This window comes from Heterodontus francisci, chromosome 18 (assembly GCF_036365525.1).
Source record: "Heterodontus francisci isolate sHetFra1 chromosome 18, sHetFra1.hap1, whole genome shotgun sequence".
NCBI lineage: Eukaryota > Metazoa > Chordata > Chondrichthyes > Heterodontiformes > Heterodontidae > Heterodontus > Heterodontus francisci.
This window is the reverse complement of record NC_090388.1, coordinates 41770961-41790104: the sequence shown is the minus strand read 5'-3', so window position 1 is coordinate 41790104 and position 19144 is coordinate 41770961. Positions and strand designations below refer to the sequence as shown.

Genomic DNA, 19144 nt, shown 5'->3' with positions numbered 1-19144 from the left:
AGGAATGGTCCAGATGGATCATCCACGTGGCACTTCTGGCTGAAGATTGTTGCATATACTTCAGCCTTATCTTTCGCACTGATATGCTGGGCTCCCCCATCATTGAGATATTTTTGAAGCCACCTACTCCAGTTAGTTGTTTAATTGTTCACCACCATTCACGACTGGATGTGGCAGGACTGCAGAGCTTAGATCTGATCCGTTGGTTATGGGATTGCTTAGCTCTGTCTATCACATGCTGCTTACGCTGTTTGGCACGCAAGTAGTCCTGTGTTGTAGCTTCACCAGGTTGATACCTCATTTTGAGGTATGCCTGTTGCTGCTCTCAGTATGCCCTTCTGCACTCTTCATTGAACCAGGGTTGGTCCCCCGGCCTGATGATAATGGTAGAGTGGGGGATATGCCAGGCCATGAAATTACAGATTGTGGTTGTGTACAATTCTGCTACTGCTGATGGACCACAGCACTTCATGGATGCCCAGTTTTGCACTGCTAGATCCGTTTGAAATCTATCCCATTTCACACAGTGGTGGTGCCACACAACACGATGGAGGATATCCTCAATGTGGAAACAGGTCTTTGTCTGCACGAGGACTGAGCGGTGGTCACTTCTACCACTACTGTCATGGACAGATGCATCTGCAGCAGGCAGATTGATGAGGACAAGGTCAAGTATATTTTTCCCTCTTGTTGGTTCCCTTACCACCTGCCGCAGACCCAGTCTAGCAGCTATGTCTTTTAGGACACGGCCAGCTCGGTCAGTAGTGGTGCTATCAAGCCACTCTTGGTGATGGACATTGAAATCCCCCACCCAAAGTACATTCTGCGCCCTTCCCACCCTCACAGTGCTTCCTCCAAGTAGTGTTCAACATGGAGGAGTACTGATTCATCAGCTGAGAGGGGAGGAGGCGGTAGGTGGTAATCAGTAGGAGGTTTCCTTGCCCATGTTAGACCTGATGCCATGAGACTTCATGGGGTCTGGAGTCGATGTTGAGGACTCCCAGGATAACTTCCTGGGAGTCTCTCACTTCCTGAAAGGATGGTAGAGGAAGAAAACCTCATCACATTTAAAAAGTACTTGGATATGTAGTTGAAGTGCTGTAACCTACAGAGCTACGGATCAACTGCTGGAAAGCGGGATTAAGCTCATTTTCGGCAGGCACAGACACAATGGGCCGAATGGCCTCCTTCTGTGCCGCAAATGTTCTATGTTTCTAAATGTAGTTAAGACTTGGGAGCCTCCATATCCTCTTACATGCTATTAGCAGTCAGAAGCTACCAGGTCAAGGAAGTGTCTTTGTTCGAAGAATTATGCTTATGTGAATCTGCTGATGTGCATTTAACCTTTGTGGTTATCTTGAAGTAAAAATTAGAAGGGCTCATTTTGATTTATTTGTCTTTTTGATTCGAGTATATCAAACATTGCTCTTTGGAGCCATAAAATTCTACGCTGTTGAGAAACAGAAATATATACATTTTCCTTGAAGTAGTTGTCTAAAATATTAGAGCAAATGTATTGCTGTGGAGTCTAGGTAAGACATGACAAAACCTCCAGTAAAAATATTTAGCATTTATACTTTTGATGGATTTTCTGCCTAGTTATCAAAAAATAGAGCGTCAGTACTGGGGAATGGAATACTTATTCACTTTTGTTACTGTTACGAGAGTACTTCTATTTCTTTTGTAATATATGTTAAGTATTTATAGTCAAATTCTGGACATTGATTCATCTGGAATCTTGAAGAGATGCCGAATTTCGTGTTTTTTTAAAAGAAGTCACCAGAAGGTTCCTGGATTTGGCTTGTAAACAGGTCTTACTGGAAGGCACCTGTATGTGAATAATCACCCAATAAGGGTTGTTTTTGACTTGGAGAGATCTTTACAAAGAAATGACAGGTCAAGATTTATAGAGGTCAGGAGGCTTGACTTCCAGACTGTTTTTGGTTTCAATTTCAACTGTTACAAAAGACAGTTGGTTTTTGCCTGCCAAAAGAAGGTGGCCCAGCTCGCTCTCTCTTGAAAAGAAATCCTGCATACAATGTGTCAGTTTCCTAGATCCAACTGTATTTGAAGAAACCCTGCATATTGAATGTATGGGAATTGAAATCCTTGTTGCTGCATTTCTGCTGTAAGAGCTATCTGAAGCTGCATTTCTTGGAAAGCTACCCAAACTGATCTTCAACATCGCCTGGAAAGAATTGTTGTAGGAAGATCCCAGTGATAGCCATCTATACGCATTTGGGACGCCAAACCAAAACCAAGGACAAGTATTCGCCTATGTGTTTTTTTTTGTTTTCTTTGTAACAGTGCTATAAACAACAATCCCTTTTATTTTCCTGGTTAACTGGTGTGTGTGTGTGTGTGTGTGTGTGTGTGTGTGTGTGTGTGTGTGTGTGTGTGTGTGTGTGTGTGTGTGTGTGTGTGTGTGTGTGTGTGTGGCTATGATAAATAAATAAAGGCTTTAATATTTCAATCTATGTGTGTATGTTTTACTTCATTATTGAGTAAGACTTATTTTATAATAAACTGATGATTTTGTTGTTTATGAAAGAAACCCGGTTGGTGTGTTTTATTCTGGGGAAAATAGAGCATATGATTGATCATATCGGTAAGTGGGAAAATTTAAATATGTTGTGACCTGTGGAGAAGTGGGACTAGAATAAACAGTGCACTCCTCCCACCTCAGTCGTAACCCAGTGTCAATATTAAGTACTCCCTTGTCAGGTTTAGCCAGTTTCAATTCTGTCCCAGCAGCACTAATCTCAAAAAACAGTCTTCATTCTTCTACTTTCCATACTTGCCGATGTGGTGTCTTTACAATTTGTCAAAATGCATGCCAATTTGTGGTAAACTTCAGGCAGTTGTGAACTGTGAACTGTCATGAAGGACTGGATTGAAACTGCTCGAACTCATTTTAAATTAGATCTTTACAGGCAGTAGAGAGAAGGGAGAGGAGATATTCATTCTGTGAATTTAGACTGGATTTAGGCCTAGGCCATATATATGAAAGGTTCAACCAATCCCCCAAAAAAGACCCAGGCACTGAAATTCCAGTGGCTGGAGAGGAAGTAAGTTTTCTTGTATTCCCTGGACAGGGGTTGGGCAGAATTTGGGTCCAATCTTGGTGCTGCCGGGATTCATGCACTGGACCTTCCATTTGGGTGGGTTGTTGGTGTATCTTACATCTACTTCCTCTACTTCAGGGGACTACGTCATGGGAATGCATGCTAGTTGAGACCTGGGGTGAATGCCTTTTTAGGCCTTCTCAAGAACCCAAACCTGGAGGATATCAATTACCTTTTCTAGCCAGAGTGGTTCCAGTGGGAGCAGATAAGTTTAAAAAAATGTTTCAGCCATTTGCATCTCTAGAGGACTCTGTTCTTTCAAGGAGGGATTGGCTCAGGCTGGCCCAGCTATGTAAATAACCTTGCCTGAGAATTTGAAACAAAATCTCTGGCTTTGGGTGAGGAAGGGCGGAGATTGTAATCTTCCGCACTTACGCTGGTGATGTGAGCCTAAGGAATTTCCAGGTCCTAATCTATTAGGTCCAGACGTACTTCACATCAATAACATCAAATGGTTTATTTGGTAAAAATGGAGTTGGTGTCATCGGGACTCTGCTGGTATTAACTCTTTCATTTACATTTCCTCCTAAATCCAAGGAGATTTCTGACTCAATAAACAGTGAAACCATTCAAAATTTGCAACAAAAATAAGTAAAAATGATGGCAAATATCAGATAAACATCTGGGTGATAATGAGCTTTACACTATAGAAAAGTATTTCATGGCTTTGAAAAAGCCCAGTGTCTGAAATGTGCAATATTATGGAACACTTTTCATATTAGAACAGCTGCTGGGTGAACTCAGCTTCAAGCTGGAATCTTGCTTTCTTCGGACACCTGCTAAATTGATGTTTCATCCGCAGGCTCATCACTCTCAGACAACAGAGGCCTTCGCTCCTCAGGCAGGTCTGGTTGCAATTTCATCCAACGATTGGGGGGCCAGATGATGTGTGAAGCACGGGCATGAACCAGTCCAAGGGAAACCTGTAAAATGTACAATAAAATCTATGAATAGTAAGTTATCATCACATTTTGTTCTCCTATTTGCTTTTTTAGATCTCATTATACTAGCTGAGAGGCTGCACAGCTGACCTGCACTCCAGTCTGTGCCGCTGCTGTAACTGGCTGCTAGGAGGTATGACAAGACTGTACCAGAGAATGGCCCTTTAATTTTCCCTTTCCTTTTCTCTATCCCGCCCTCTGCTTCTCCTTGTTGGCGTGCTTGAAATGGGAATCTCACCTAATGGAAAACTGTGAGTGTGAAAACATAGAAACATCTGCCGCTTTAGCTCTTTAATTATAGTAAGTTCCAGTACAAAATTCTATTGAAAGTATGTGGGCATGTGCAAGTGCAATGAATGGCTAGTGCCGTTCATTTGATGCTGAGAGCCAAATTGGCCCACTGAGCTTAAATTTAGATTGAATTCTAATGCTCAATGTTTTAAAGACATTTTAATGCAATTCATACTCAGTTTGAGAAGTTTTCTATTGCACATTAATTACAGTTATAGTATTCAAATAAATATCTCATTAAATTTCACATTAGCCACTACTTAAATCTGATATGGATCCAATGCATAAAATAGTCCCTTAACCATCTGGATAAGATACACAGTATCTCAACCTCTGACAGAACACACTGACAACCTGAATAACAATGAAACCATATTTTAAAACTTTATCTATGGCGGCACCCTTGCTATAATATTTTTTGTATGGTTCTTCAAGTCACCCTTATAAAGAAAATCTATTGAGCATCATAAATTAAGCTGTCTGCACTGTTACCTGAGGATCACAACTGAGGTCTTTCGAAGCCTTGTGGCCTGGTATTCATGAAGTAGTAGATTAAAACCAATCTGAGGTGAGGCTATTACGCACATCTCACCTCCTATATACACCCATTAAGTATTACAAGAATACCTACTAACCTTTATATAGATCACCAGAAAATGTGGATGCATACAGATCCTACAGCAGCAGGAATGAAAGAAACCCATATGCTTTCACCCTATTAAATATTGACTGAAATTATTCCAAATGTAGGATGTCAGTACTGAGGAGTGGAATGTTGTTCCACTTTTAGTACCTAATGTCACCATCAAACAACCTTAATTTTTTAATGCCCTTCAAATTTACCCTAAAAAATGTATTTCAATCTTAAGCTACTGTATCACAGGATATTTTCATTTCTTTTCAAATTTCATCCTCTGGTCTGGAATTCTGTGCCAAATTAAGGGAAGTTTTGTAATATGTATTTATTGCCCATTATAAGTTCAATTAAGGTTGCTCGAAGCCATTTCACTTAAGACCCTTACTGATCCCTAAAAGAGGACATTTGTATTCCATTAATTTGGCAGGACACAAGCCTAGAACAAGAGAACAATTAGGTGTCTGGGGGAGGAGGGGGAGGGTAGTGGAATTTCACTATTTTATATTTGAAACTACTTTTTTACCAAAATTCACAAAGATAGGAATGTCAACCCCTGGTACTGAAGCACTTAACCTAACGTTTTATTGAAACATTTTTTTTTAATCCACAAAATTTGATGCTGTGGCACTCGTCAGATATCAACTGCCATAACTTGCATGAAATGAAAAATGTTAGTGAACATTCAGAGAGAATGTACTCTCTGAACTGCATTTATCTGACAGGCACCTCTGAATCTTAAATGATCTGAATTTAGGCAAATTGAAAGCATTCATAAATAAGCTCAAAATGACTATATTTGAATCATTCTATTTTCAGATTCAATTTATTGCTTGACCATCCTGTTAATTTAGTTCAGTAATCTTATTCTAGCCCAGCAAATTTAGTTTAAATTCCAATTATAGTACTGTTGAGATTATTTCAAAATTTTAATTTTTACTTTAGGGATTATTTTGTAAAATATTTCTGTCTAATTAGAAAGTTGTCACTCAATATGCCTGCAATTAACACATCACTATGACTAATTCTCCAGCAAGGTCATATGAATGGAGACTCCTGGCCCAGCTGTGCCTGATACCAATCAGAAGCAAGCAGAGACACTAAAAAGCCATCTCCACCAACTCCATAGTAGAGATAATGCACAACAAACAAAGCAGGTCTATGTATAAGGTAGCAGTTATATTGGAGGTACTCGTCCCTGATCTGAGAAGTGTGATGCACAACCACCCAGACCAATATAATACCAGATGAGTAACCATCCATACTGCAGTAAAATCAGCTTCAATTAAACTTGCACTTGGACGTTTGGACACGAGTGCATGAGTGGGCTGACAACATTAAAATAAATTCATACAGTTTTTAAAAGTTCCCAAGTTACATTACAGCTGGTGTGATTGCAAATAGATGCGAGAAAGTTCCCTTGCAGGTGTTTCAGACTGTCTGACTTTAGAGTGCTTGTGCATCACAATGGGATCTAACATCCAAATATACTGCTGCTTTCACTTCAAAACACATCCAAAACAGCTTTATATTGACTTGGAAGTGCTGGTATATCTGCTGATTTAACTTCATCTTGTGTCTCAGATGTTGGTTATAAAATGAAGTTTCACTCTTGCAGTTTATGATATTATCTAACAAATCTTGAGCACTGTATTGCCTGCTAATAACTCCTGGGTATCCAATATCCACCGCAGAAGTGATGAAATCCTGGCTGATATGAAACAACAATAATAGAACAAATTATGCTTTCTACCTCCATCCTCCCATTCAGTATATTGTTGAAATTTAACTCGAAGGTTTATCCCACTAAAAATAGGTGAAACAGTTTTAGAACTGCACACTCTCTGCCGCAATTTGTCCAATATAGAATTATAGAATGGTTACAGCACAGAAGGAGGCCATTCCGCCCATCTTGTTGGTGTCGGCTCTCTGCAAGAGCAATTCAACTAGTCCCACTCCCCTGCTCTCTCCCCGTAGCCCTGCAATTTTTTCTCTTTCGATAATTATGCAATTCCCTTTTGAAAACCACGATTGAATCTGCCTCTACCACATTCTCAAGCAGTGTATTCCAGATGCTAACCACTCTCTGGGCTGTAATTTATACTTCTGCATTTAAATGGCCGGGCAGACAGTGCCCCCCCAATGTTGTGGAGGGGGTGGGCAGTCCATCCCCGGCAATGGCACCAGCTGCCTTTTTGCAGGCGCTGACGCCATTTTTAAAGGGCTTCGAGCCCTAATGTTACATTTAAATATTTAAAGGAGAATGGATCTTAAAATATTGAATTATTTGATCTTGCTTCTCACCCATCCCCTCAACAACCACAGATTTAATTCCTTGCCCTCTCCCCCCCGAAAATACTTACCTTGTGCACCTGACCTACCCCCCAAAGTTCATAAACTTTAAACTTTACCCCTTCCCACCATCCTACACGATTGAAATGACTAACGCCGCTCTCCCCCACTCCCCACACTGAGAAACTTACCTCCTCCCCCCTCCCCACCAGTGTTACACCTCGGATTCCCAGATGGGGATCCGAAGGCGCGGGAATACGGGCCACCGGCACCAATATCGCAGCGGGATGGATGGCGGGAGCGAAAAGGTAATTTATTCTTTCATTTAAATTTATTTACATATTTAAATTTTGCTCCCATCATCGAACGGCAGGGGTGCCACCATGAGGCCTCGCTGCCGCCGGCAATATCGGGCCGGGCCTTCCCGTCAAGGCCTGTGGTGGGCCTCAGCCAGAGGCATTTTCCAGCCCTCCCCACCTCGACTCCTGATGTTGGGGGGGGCTCTGTAAAATTCAGCCCGCTGAGTGAAAAGGTTTTTCCTGAGGTCGCTTTTGGTTCTTTTGCCATTCAACATAAATTGATGTCATCTGGTTCTCGACTCTTCTGCCAATGGGAATATTTTCTCCCTACTCCATCCAGACTTCTCATAATTTTGAACACTTCTCTCAAATCTGCACTCAACATTCTCTTCTGTAAGGAGAAGCTTCTCCAATCTAATCTGTCATCCATGGAACCATTCTGTAGGTCTTTTCTGCACCCTCTCTAATGTCTTCACATCCTTCTGAAAGTGTGGTGCCCAGAACTGGAAACACTACTCCAGTTGAGGCTGAACCAGTGTTTCATAAAGGTTCACGATAACTTCCTTGCTTTTGTATTCTAAGTCTCTATTTATAAAGCCCAGGATCCTGTATGCCTTATGCCAGGCAAACCCCACCCCCACCTGCCAATACTGAGGCACACATGATTTTGCCACATGAACATTAAAACTTAAAAAATGCAAGCCCCTGACTGGAAAGACATTTGCATAATAACCAACAGTGTTGGAACAATGGAGACCCAGTCGTTGCTTCCCCAATACACAGAAGAAGTGGTCAGACCAGTTTTAGTCACATGACTAACTGACTGTTGCAGAGGTTGGAACTGAAAGAGTTTTAAATTGGGGAAAACAGTGTCTGAAATCAGAAAGCCGTGTGCTCCCGGTTGGAACAGAACCTCCTCTCCAGTCCTGCCTGCCCCCATCTCTTTCCCACGGAACTGAATCTTGTGAAAACACGTGAATCTCAAAGAGAAAAAAGTCTCCTACGTGAACAAGGTTTAAGGAGAACACAGGGCCCCGACGAACAGCAAGACTACCTACAATCAAGTGAGCTCAAAGCACAGTAAACAAGAAACTCTTCTGAAATTGCCTCAAACCTCTCCATTATATTTTTTCTTCTGTCTTTTCTGTCCCTATTGCATGTGTGTATCGCATATGCATGCTAGCATGGGCACGTCGTATATCCGTAGGCATTAACTATATTAGAGTTTAAGTCTAAGTTTTAATAAATTTCACTTTTCTCCTTTAAATCTGAGAAAACCTGGTGTGTTGGTTTCTTTGCCTTTTAATTGGAAAGCTATGAACAAGGATTCACAAAGGGAGAGCTCAAAACACAGTGTGTTTAAAAATCAAACCCTATTACAATAGGATCAGGTGAAGACAGCAAACGGCCCCTAGACACATTCCTCACCTGGTCGTAATACTTAATATCCACTTTCTCAACCTGTCCTGCATCTTCATGATTTGTGCACATATACACCACAAGTCCCTCTGCTCCTGCACCCGCTTTATAATTTCATCCTTTATTTTATATAGCCTCTCCACATTCTTCCTACCAAAATGTATCACTTCACATCTCTGCATTAAATTTTATCTGCCACGTGCCTGCCCATTCCATCAGCCTATGTCTTCTTGAAGTCTATCACTATCCTCCTAACAGTTCATAATACTTCCATGTTTTCTGTCATCTGAAGATTTTGAAATTGTGCCCTGCACACCCAAGTCTAGGTCATTAATTTAGTTAATGAAAAGCAGTGATCCTAGTACTGACCCCTGGGGAACACCACCATATACATTCCTCCAGTCTTAAAAACACCATTCAGCACTACTCTCATTTCCGGTCACTCAGCCAACTTCGTATCTGTGCTGCCACTGTCCCTTTCATTCCATGGGTTGTAACTTTGTTGACAAGTCTGTTATGTGGCACTTCATCAAACACCTTATATAAGTTCATGTACATCACATCAACTGCATTAACCTCATTAACCCTCTCTGTTAACTCATCAAAAAATTCAGTCGTTAGTTAAACATGATTTGCCCTTGACAAATCTGTGCTCAATTTCCTTAATTAATCTACATTTGTCCATGTGACAGTTAATTTTCTCCTGAATTATCATTCCTGAAAGCTTTCCCACCACTGAGGTTAAACTGACTGGCCTGTAGTTGCTGGGCTTATCCTTACACACTTTTTTTGAACAAGGATGTAACATTTGTAGTTCTCCAGTCCTTTTGCATCACCCTGTATCTAAGGAGGATTGGAAGATTATGGCCAGTGCTTCCGCAATTTTCACCCTGACTTCCCTCAGTATCCTTGGATGCATCTCATCCGGTCCTGGTGATTAACCAACTTAAAGTACAGCCAGCCTATCTAATATGTCCCCAGTATCAATTTTTAGCCCAACTACCTCCTCTTTCACTATGACTTTGGCAGCATCTTCTTCCTTAGCAAAGAGAGAAGCAAAGTACTCATTTAGCACCTCAGCCATGGCCCTTGTCTCCATTCATAAATCTTCTTTTTGGTCCCGAATTGGCCCATTTATCCTCTTACTACCCTTTTACTATTTACTTGCCTATAGAAGATTTTTGGATTCCAATTTATGTTAGCTGCCAGTCTCTTCTCATACTCTTTCTTTGCTTCTCATTTCGTTTTCACTCCCCCTCTGAACTTTCTATATTCGGCTTGGTTCTCACTCCTATTATCTACCTTACATCTGGCACATTTTTGCTGCTTCATCTTACTCTCTATCTCTTTCATCATCCAGGGAGCTCTGGCTTTGTTTTTCCTACGTTTCCCCCACATGGGAATATACCTCACTGTACCCAAACCATCTCCTTTTTAAAAGAGACCATTGTTCCAATACCATTTTGCTAGCAAATCTTTGATTCCAATTTACCTGGGACAGATCTATTCTCACCCCATTGAAAGTGGCCCTCCCCAATTAATTGTTTTTACACAGGATTGCTCCTTGTCCGTTTCCATTGCTAACCTAAACCTTATGAGACTGCGATTGCTGTCCCCTAAAATGTTCTCCTCCTGAAGCTTGATCCACTTGATCCATCTCATTCCCCAGAACCAGATCCAGCAATGCTACCTTCCTTGTTGGGCCAGAAACACAATGATGTAGAAAATTCTCCTGAACAAACTTCAGAAACTCTTCCCGCTCTCTGCCCTTTACACACTTACTATTCCAGTCCATATTAGGATAATTAAAGTCCCCCATTATAACTACTCTATAGTTTTTGCTCATCCGTCATTCCCTTGCAAATTTGTTCTTCTATATCTTTCCCACTAGTTTGTGACTTATCGAATACACCTAGTAGTGTAAAGGTACCTTAATTATTCCTTAGCTCTAACCAAATAGAATTTGGGCTTGATCCCTTTAGGGCATCCTGTCTCTCCAGCACTGTAATATAATTCTAATTGTCACACTCACACAATACAAACTTATGAACTATAAATATGTACTTATAAATTATAAACCTGAAATGGATACTTACTTGTAAAACAAAATAGAATTGAGAGGTCAAGTGATCTTTTCTTTCATGCCAATATACGTGGAACTGCAAGAAACCTGAGCTAATTTTTATGTCTGGACAAGTCTTGGCGAAATCATTAAAATGCAAATGACCTATTTGGATGTAATGTTGGGAAGTTATTAAAATGCAAACGACCCTTCCTGTGGCAAAGGCTGCATTTCTCCAAATAATTATAAAAAAACTGGGTTCACAATACTATTACAGACTCTTTAACTCCGAACTTGAAATTCAGAAAATGGTTGTGAAAAGCTCTATTGTATCAAGATGGGATGTGGATGAATGATACCCGGACTCCATTGTCTGACATTGGCCTAACCATCATAAAATATTTATGAGGACAATGGAAAGAGATGCTTTGGTTACACGATAGAAACTAGGGGCTGGATTTTCTTCTCCCGTCACCAGGAACAGTGGCAGGCCGAAAGAATGGCAGCCCAGGATTATGAGCCAGTTGGGTCGCCCACCCCCATCATGTGAAGGGGGCGGGCTCTCCAACACCGGCCATGGTGTCAGCTGCCCGTGCGCAGGCACTGGTGCCATTTTTAAAGGGCAGCCAGCTCTGCCAGCTCATTTAAATTTTTAAAGGGCTACCCTCCCCAATGTACCGCATATAAATCTATCGTCCCTTCCCCCAATAACAATTAAATTCAACATTTGCCCTCTCCCTCCCCAAAGTCAAGTGACACTTGACTTTCCACTCCCCCAAAACCAAAGTACAGAGGTCTCCACTTCCCACCCTTCCCTACACTAGTAATTTGCATTACAGCCCATTTCTCCACCCGCTCCCCCCCCCCACCGCAACCACTGCACGAAAAATCATAAGCTTCCCCCTTCCCCCCCACCGCAGTGGCGCCTGCTTTCCCTGGATGGGAAAGTGAAGGCACGTGACTACCGGCCACGGCTTGGAAGATCATGACCCAAAGGTAAGATCACTGTTAATTTTATTTAAATATATTCATTTCATTAATTTAAATATGTTAATCCACATCCCATCTCCCAGCAGCGGGGAGGCCACCACAGGAAGATTGGACCCGGCACTCCCGACGTCAGGCTCCGTGGTGGGCACTGTTGGAACGATCTTCCGGCAACCCCCATCCCCACCCCAGCCATGGAGCTAAAACACTTTGTTTAAACACGCTGTCTTCGGTCAGTCGAGAGGTGAAAAGGTGGAGCCACGCTTATCATCTCTCTCCTGTCTGTAACACAATCAATACTGCCACCCCTCCTCCTTTCTTTCCTGAACACCTTGTATCCAGTAATATTTCAAAAATTGGAATATTTTGTCGCCAGGCTTCAGATTCAAATGGAACTGAAATACTGGCAATGGGAAATAATAGCAAAAGTAGTAATCTAGCTAATCATCTTTGTTTTGTTTAATTTTTGGCTTGGGATATATCTGTATTACAGTAATAGTGTGTTTGCTGGAGTTAAAATGTTTATTGCAATGCCATGGTACACATCAAAAACAGAATGTTTACATCACAAAATGGTATCTGCAACCCCTAAAGAATAGCATTAGAAGAATTTAGTTATTCCACTCTGAACATTATTTTACAAAGTAAACTGAAGTGCGTAAATATGACTGTCTTTAAATTCTGCCTCAAGGACATTTCCAATTAGTCATGTTCCCAATTATACTGTTAATCTGATGTCATTTTAGATTAATGACAATCCAGATTACCTTTTGTAATGTAAACATATTAATGCAAGAGAGATTAGGTTTGTACTACTCCAACATGCAGCATGACATTGAAGTGACTTTCAAACATATCCTTTCAGCAAAATTTAGACAGGAAACTGAATAACATGAATTAGCTTTTACTATCTTGGTTTAACTTCTGGACTATGGATAAGATTATATTGTACTCAACATAAAAATAGCAGTTCGCAGATTATGCAGCAAATACTGAAAATTAAGATATTCTTTTATGATTCCTTATGTATTAATACTTCTAGCGCATATTTAGTCAACTTTAAAAATGCAAAGAATGTCAATTTCATAGATGTTATGCGATTGAAAGAACATATTTCAAATGTTACCAAGGAAATTCAGTTATTCTGAAATTAACCCTATTTTTCCAAACAAGATACAACAACAGCATGAGTTTTATAAATGAGTTTTTGTGTAATCTTGTGCACCTTGAAAAATTGTTTTATAGTAAGATCCTGAGTTTTGTCAATTTGTTAGTATGCTTTCAAAAGTTCTGATTTTAACCCAGCCTACCTGCTAGGAATGGTGCGGGCCAGTTGCAAAATGGTGCTGGATGGAACTCATTGTGATTCCGCCCCCACCATTTTAATTGCCAGAATTCCAGCAATGTGGAGACTGCCCATAACAAGCAGGCCTGCTAATTCAGATGTGCAACTCGCAGCCTGATGACGTCACAAGTGCTGTGACATAATTGCGTGCGGCCCACATGGTATCAAACTCAACAGTGAAACATAGTGACAGCGGCCAGAAGAACCAGGGTAAGTTTCATTTTAAAGATGTTTGTGAGGATTCCTTGTGAGCCAGCAGGAGCAGGAGTACTCCTTTGGCCCTGCAAGGAATTCTTGGGCCTCTCCAGCCTCAGAGTTCTTTCTCCCTCCCTTCACTGGCAGTGCTATTGAGAACCCCCCCCTCCTCCCCAATCCATGTACCCCGAACTCCTCCAGTACTAACCTTACGTCAAGGAGCACACTATTGGGTCCCAGTGGTGCTGTCCTCCAGCCAGATTTCCCACACTCACCCACTGGCCGGGATTTTACTGAGCTCCTGATGTTAGGCTTCATGTGGGGAGGGGGCCATAAAATCGTTCCTGCAGCGGCCCACCATGCAGCCTGACGCCAGGAGTGCTGGGTCCGATCTTCCCAGTGGCGAGACTCCATGGTGGCCCCCCCGCCGCTGGGCGAAGGGACCCTGATTAACATATTTAAATTAATGAAAAGAATACATTTAAATAAAATCAACAGCTATCTTACCTTCAGCCGCGATCTTCCGAGCAGTGGCTGGCACTCACACACCTTCACTTTCCTGTCCAGGGAAAGCAGGCGGCACCGTGGTGGGAAAGGGGCATCTTAGGATTTTTAGTGCAGTTGGGTGGGGTGGGGGGGGGTTAGGTTCTAATGCAAATTACTAGTGTAGGGGAGAGTGGGAAGGGGAGACCTCTGCAATTTGATTGGTTTGGGGGAGGAACGGTAAAGTGTTGAAGGTAAGTGTTTTGGGGAGGGAGAGGGCAAATGTTGAATTTAATTCTTATTGGAGGGGGAAGGGGGTTGTATTTATTGGCGGTATATTGGGGGGGGTAGCCCTTTAAAAATTTAAATGATCCGCCAGGCTGGCTGCCCTTTAAAAATGGTTCCAGTGCCTGTGCACAGGCAACTCACACCATTGCTGGCATCAGAGAGCCCGCCCCCTCCAGGTGATGGAGGGGCGGTGGTGGCCCGACTGACTCATTACGCTGGGCCGCCGCAATCTTTCACACGATAGCATGACGGCACGTGGCCACACATGTGGGCTGCCATTTTTCTCACCCGCTGCCGCTCCTGGCGGCAGGAGAAGAAAATCCAGCCCACTCACTCCCAGCTTCCAGCGGGAGACAGTGCAGAAAAATTTAAATGAGGCCTGGGAGTTAAAATGATCTGGGCCTGTCACCAGGGGAGGCCAGCCACCCACCTCAAGTTAAAATCAGTGCTTAACTATTTCACGACATGCAAGTGCCTCAGGCTACTGTTCTAGGCCCAACCATCTTCAGCTGCTTCATCAATAATCTTCCTTCAATCATAAGGTCAGAAGTGGGGATGTTCGCTGATGATTGCACAATATTTCACCACTATTCGCGATTCCTCAGATACTGAAGCAGTCCATGTAGAAATGCAGCAAGACATGGACAATATCCAGGCTTGGGCTGATAAGAGAGAATCTAACCATCTTGACATTCAATGCCATTACGATCGCTGAAACCCCCACTATCAACATCCTGGCGGTTACCATTGACCAGAAACTGAACTGGAGTAGCCATATAAATACCGTGGCTACAAGAGCAGGTCAGAGTCTAGGAATCCTGCGGCGCGTAACTCACCTCCTGACTCCCCAAAGCCTGTCCACCACCTACAAGGCACAAGTCAGGAGTGTGATGGAATACTCTCCACTTGCCTGGATGGGTGCAGCTCCAACGCTCAAGAAGTTCGACACTATCCAGGACAAAGCAGCCCACTTGATTAACAGCATCCACCACCTTCAGCACTCACTCCCTTCACCACTGACGCACAGTGGCAGCAGTGTGTACCATCTACAAGATACACTGCAGCAACGCACCAAGACTCCTTAGACAGTACCTTCCAAACCCGCAACCTCTACCACCTAGAAGAACAAGGGCAGCAGATGCATGGGAACACCACCATCTGCAAGTTCCCTCCAAGCCACACACCATCCTGACTTGGAACTATAGCGGCGTTCCTTCACTGTTGCTGAGTCAAAATGCTGGAACTCCCTAACAACACTGTGGGTGTACCTACCTCACATGGATTGCAGCAGTTCAAGAAAGTGGCTCACCACCATCTTCTCAAGGGTAATTAGGAATGGGCAATAAATGCTGGCCTAGCCAGCTATGCCCACATCCCCGAACGAATAAAAAAAAGCTACTTGTAATGTTATAATAACAATGTTTAACTCTCTGCACATAGTCAGGGATGCATCCACATTCGAAAACTTAGAACTGGAATCAGGAAAATGTCAACTGAATCGCTCAGAAAATAAATATTGAGCAACAGATTTTTTTTTTACTTTTTCTTCGACTAAACATTTCCAAGTGTTATCTTAAGGTGCTTATATTGAAATAAAAAGTTGTAATGTTGCCAGGATATTGATCTGCTTAATAAATAAAAACCAGAGAAGTGTATAAATTGGTTTATAATGGCCTATTGCTGGCAAAAATTTTCTCTTTAATTATTTATATATCAGCTGTCTCTTCAAATCTATCCCATTGAAAAATTTATATTAAAGATGTTTAAAGATATGTAAATTTCTGTGGTTTAGCTACCTTTTAGATAGTCTTTCCCTGTTACAACATGCATTCATATAATGCTGTTAGAACAAAGAACAAAGAACAAAGAAAATTACAGCACAGGAACAGGCCCTTCGGCCCTCCAAGCCTACGCCGATCCAAATCCTCTATCTAAACCTGTCGCCTATTTTCTAAGGGTCTGTATCTCTTTACTTCCTGCCCATTCATGTATCTGTCTAGATACATCTTAAAAGAAGCTATCGTGCCCGCGTCTACCACCTCCGCTGGCAAAGCGTTCCATGCACCCACCACCCTCTGCGTAAAGAAATTTCCACGCATATCCCCCCTAAACTTTTCCCCTTTCACTTTGAACTCGTGTCCCCTTGTAATTGAATCCCCCACTCTGGGAAAAAGCTTCTTGCTATCCACTCTGTCTATACCTCTCATGATTTTGTACACCTCAATCAGGTCCCCCCTCAACCTCCGTCTTTCTAATGAAAATAATCCTAATCTACTCAACCTCTCTTCATAGCTAGCGCCCTCCATACCAGGCAACATCCTGGTGAATCTCCTCTGCACCCTCTCCAAAGCATCCACATCCTTTTGGTAATGTGGCGACCAGAACTGCACGCAGTATTCCAAATGTGGCCGAACCAAAGTCCTATACAACTGTAACATGACCTGCCAACTCTTGTACTTGTTAACTGGGACAAATTTCCAAAGGCACTTCACAGGAGCATATTTAAAAGCTTAGTCAAAGAGGTAGGTTTTAAGGAGGGTCTTAAAGGAGGAAAACATGGTGAAGAGGCTCAATTCCTCAACTAATGAAGCAGTCCATGCCCACATGCAGAAATATCTGGGCCAGGATTTTTCAGGCCCTTTGGTAATGGCAGGAAGGGTGGTAAAATGGCACGAAAAGGCATCGAGGAGGTGCCTGTTGTCTTCCAGTCACCATAATATTTTGCCTCTGATTAGGCTGGCAGCTGTTATGGGTAGGTCACTGTCCTTAAATGGATGGTGGCCTCGGAGGCAGCCAAGCCTGCAATATGCCTCCCCAGGTCCCGCCGCCGATTGTAGCACAGTCACCTCCCACTTTCGGCTCCGGCGGTGGGACCTCTGCCACCTCCACAAAATTCTGCCCCTGTACAAGATTCAGGCTTGGGCTAATAAGTGGCAAGCAACATTTGTGCCACACAAGTACCAGGGAATAACTATCTCGAATCAGAGTCTAACCACCTCCCCTTGAAAATCAACGGCATTACAATCATCATCCCCCACAATCAACATCCTGCAGGGTAAGTGTTATTAAACAAGGTTCTTTAATCAAATGTGGGGGAGTCATTGCAGATTCAATCAATGGAGCGATTACGGGTTACAGCTAATTATCGGCATTGTGTACTTTGTCAAGAGAAAGAAAGATGACCAACAAAATGGTTACATTAGGTTGTTCTTTATTATTGTACGAGTGGCAGTAGGTGACGTTCTGTAAATTTTACCATGCAATTAAGCTCCAGTTTAAATCTATGGAGTTCCAGCTTATTCAGCATTTATATTATCATTTTTGTTTAGCAAGCCATCTTTATTTTTTGGAATCTGTGATATTGGGTACATAAAACACAAAGGATGTAAGAAAAATATGCTCTCAATGTTTTAAAACCATTTTTGAATAGTGTGCTAATTCAAAAGCATGTATTACTGCTCTTTTTGAATACCCCTTCTAAATTAATATTTTATACTTTATATGGTTGCGTATTTTATGGCTCCCTGCCTTATCTTTTTCCTCCTTCCCCTCTTCCCTTTATCCTTGTCCTCAAGGTAGGGATATAATTCTACATGCATCAGCAGCTATCTTTTCATCACAATGCACCTCTTTAATCTGTATGCCTAAACAAGCGTCATCAGGCCATTCAGCTGCTGGTTATGATCTGCTCTCACCTCACTAGCCACCCATGCGCTATCCAGCAGCTGACATTGGAACGTGATTAGAAATGGAGACCATGGCTGTTTATCCCTCTCCCTATCTAGCCAAAGGTGCTAAAGTCAATTCCAGTAGTCTTGCACCCTTGTCTGAGATCAACGAACTTGGTACAGACCAAGAATTGAAACCGGGACCTTTTCCATCTGTATGGATCAACATATACTACAGTTCTCACTGGGGCATAACTTTGCCGTGTATTTCTATTAAAATGAAATTAGCTTTTAGTCTTCTGTTGCCTTTAAACTAAAATTGCTAACCATGGTATTATTACTGGTAGCGTGGCAACCTTGCATCAATGATGCCCGTATTTTATGTAAATTGATTGATTTCAATCAGTATCGCTAGAATATTGCCCATGATAGTTCAAGAAGTGAACAATGAACATACCTTTTGCAAAAGAGGTCACCTTTAAGGCTCTGACTCTAATCTGTCAATATATTATAACTTTAAAAAAAAAAGCTGAATTCATTGTGTGTATTTGGTATCCATTAAGATCATCTGTAGGGGCTCCCCTGATGGCTCATTGAGTTTAACCAGTTAGTACCTGAGCCTTACATAACACAGAGCTTTCAGATACTGGGTTAAATGACCTCAGCCAGGGCATGAGTAGGGACTACTGCAGTTTGCCTCAATTCCCTTGGGTTAAGGAGGAGTTAATGAATGGCCAGAGTTCCTGCTCCTATTCCTGCACTGGAAATGTGCGTGTGCAGTAGCTGCTGAGAGCAGTATTGGAGACAATTATGCTATTTTCTCTGATCAGCTAACTTCAACACAGTTAGTATCTGCTCAGTCTCAAAACTTGTATATAAGTCATGGCTACCTGGATGTCTGGTGAGTAAAGGATCAGGTTTGACTGTTGTTCACCCTCAACTGAATTGTCTATTAATCCTTGATGTCAAAGTTCATATGTGGTCACATTGATCCATTTTCTTTTTTTTTGTTTGCTGAAAGAACCCTGGAACTCGCTGCCTACGAGGGTGGTGGAAGCAGAGATGAACAATGATTTCCAAAGGATATTTGATGGGCACTTGAGGGAAAGAAACTT

General features: G+C 42.1%; 1 protein-coding gene across 3 annotated transcripts in view; it reads right to left on the bottom strand.

Moving 5' to 3' along the window:
- Positions 1 to 2356: 2356 nt before the first annotated feature.
- immp2l (inner mitochondrial membrane peptidase subunit 2) overlaps positions 2357 to 19144 on the bottom strand; it is a 737403-nt gene continuing 720615 nt past the window's right edge. For all 3 annotated transcript variants that reach the window (XM_068050588.1, XM_068050589.1, XM_068050587.1), the window contains one exon: positions 2357 to 4048. In XM_068050588.1, the coding sequence (XP_067906689.1) occupies positions 3905 to 4048 (144 nt within the window). In that variant the 3' untranslated portion in view covers positions 2357 to 3904. The remainder of the gene's footprint in view (positions 4049 to 19144) is intronic.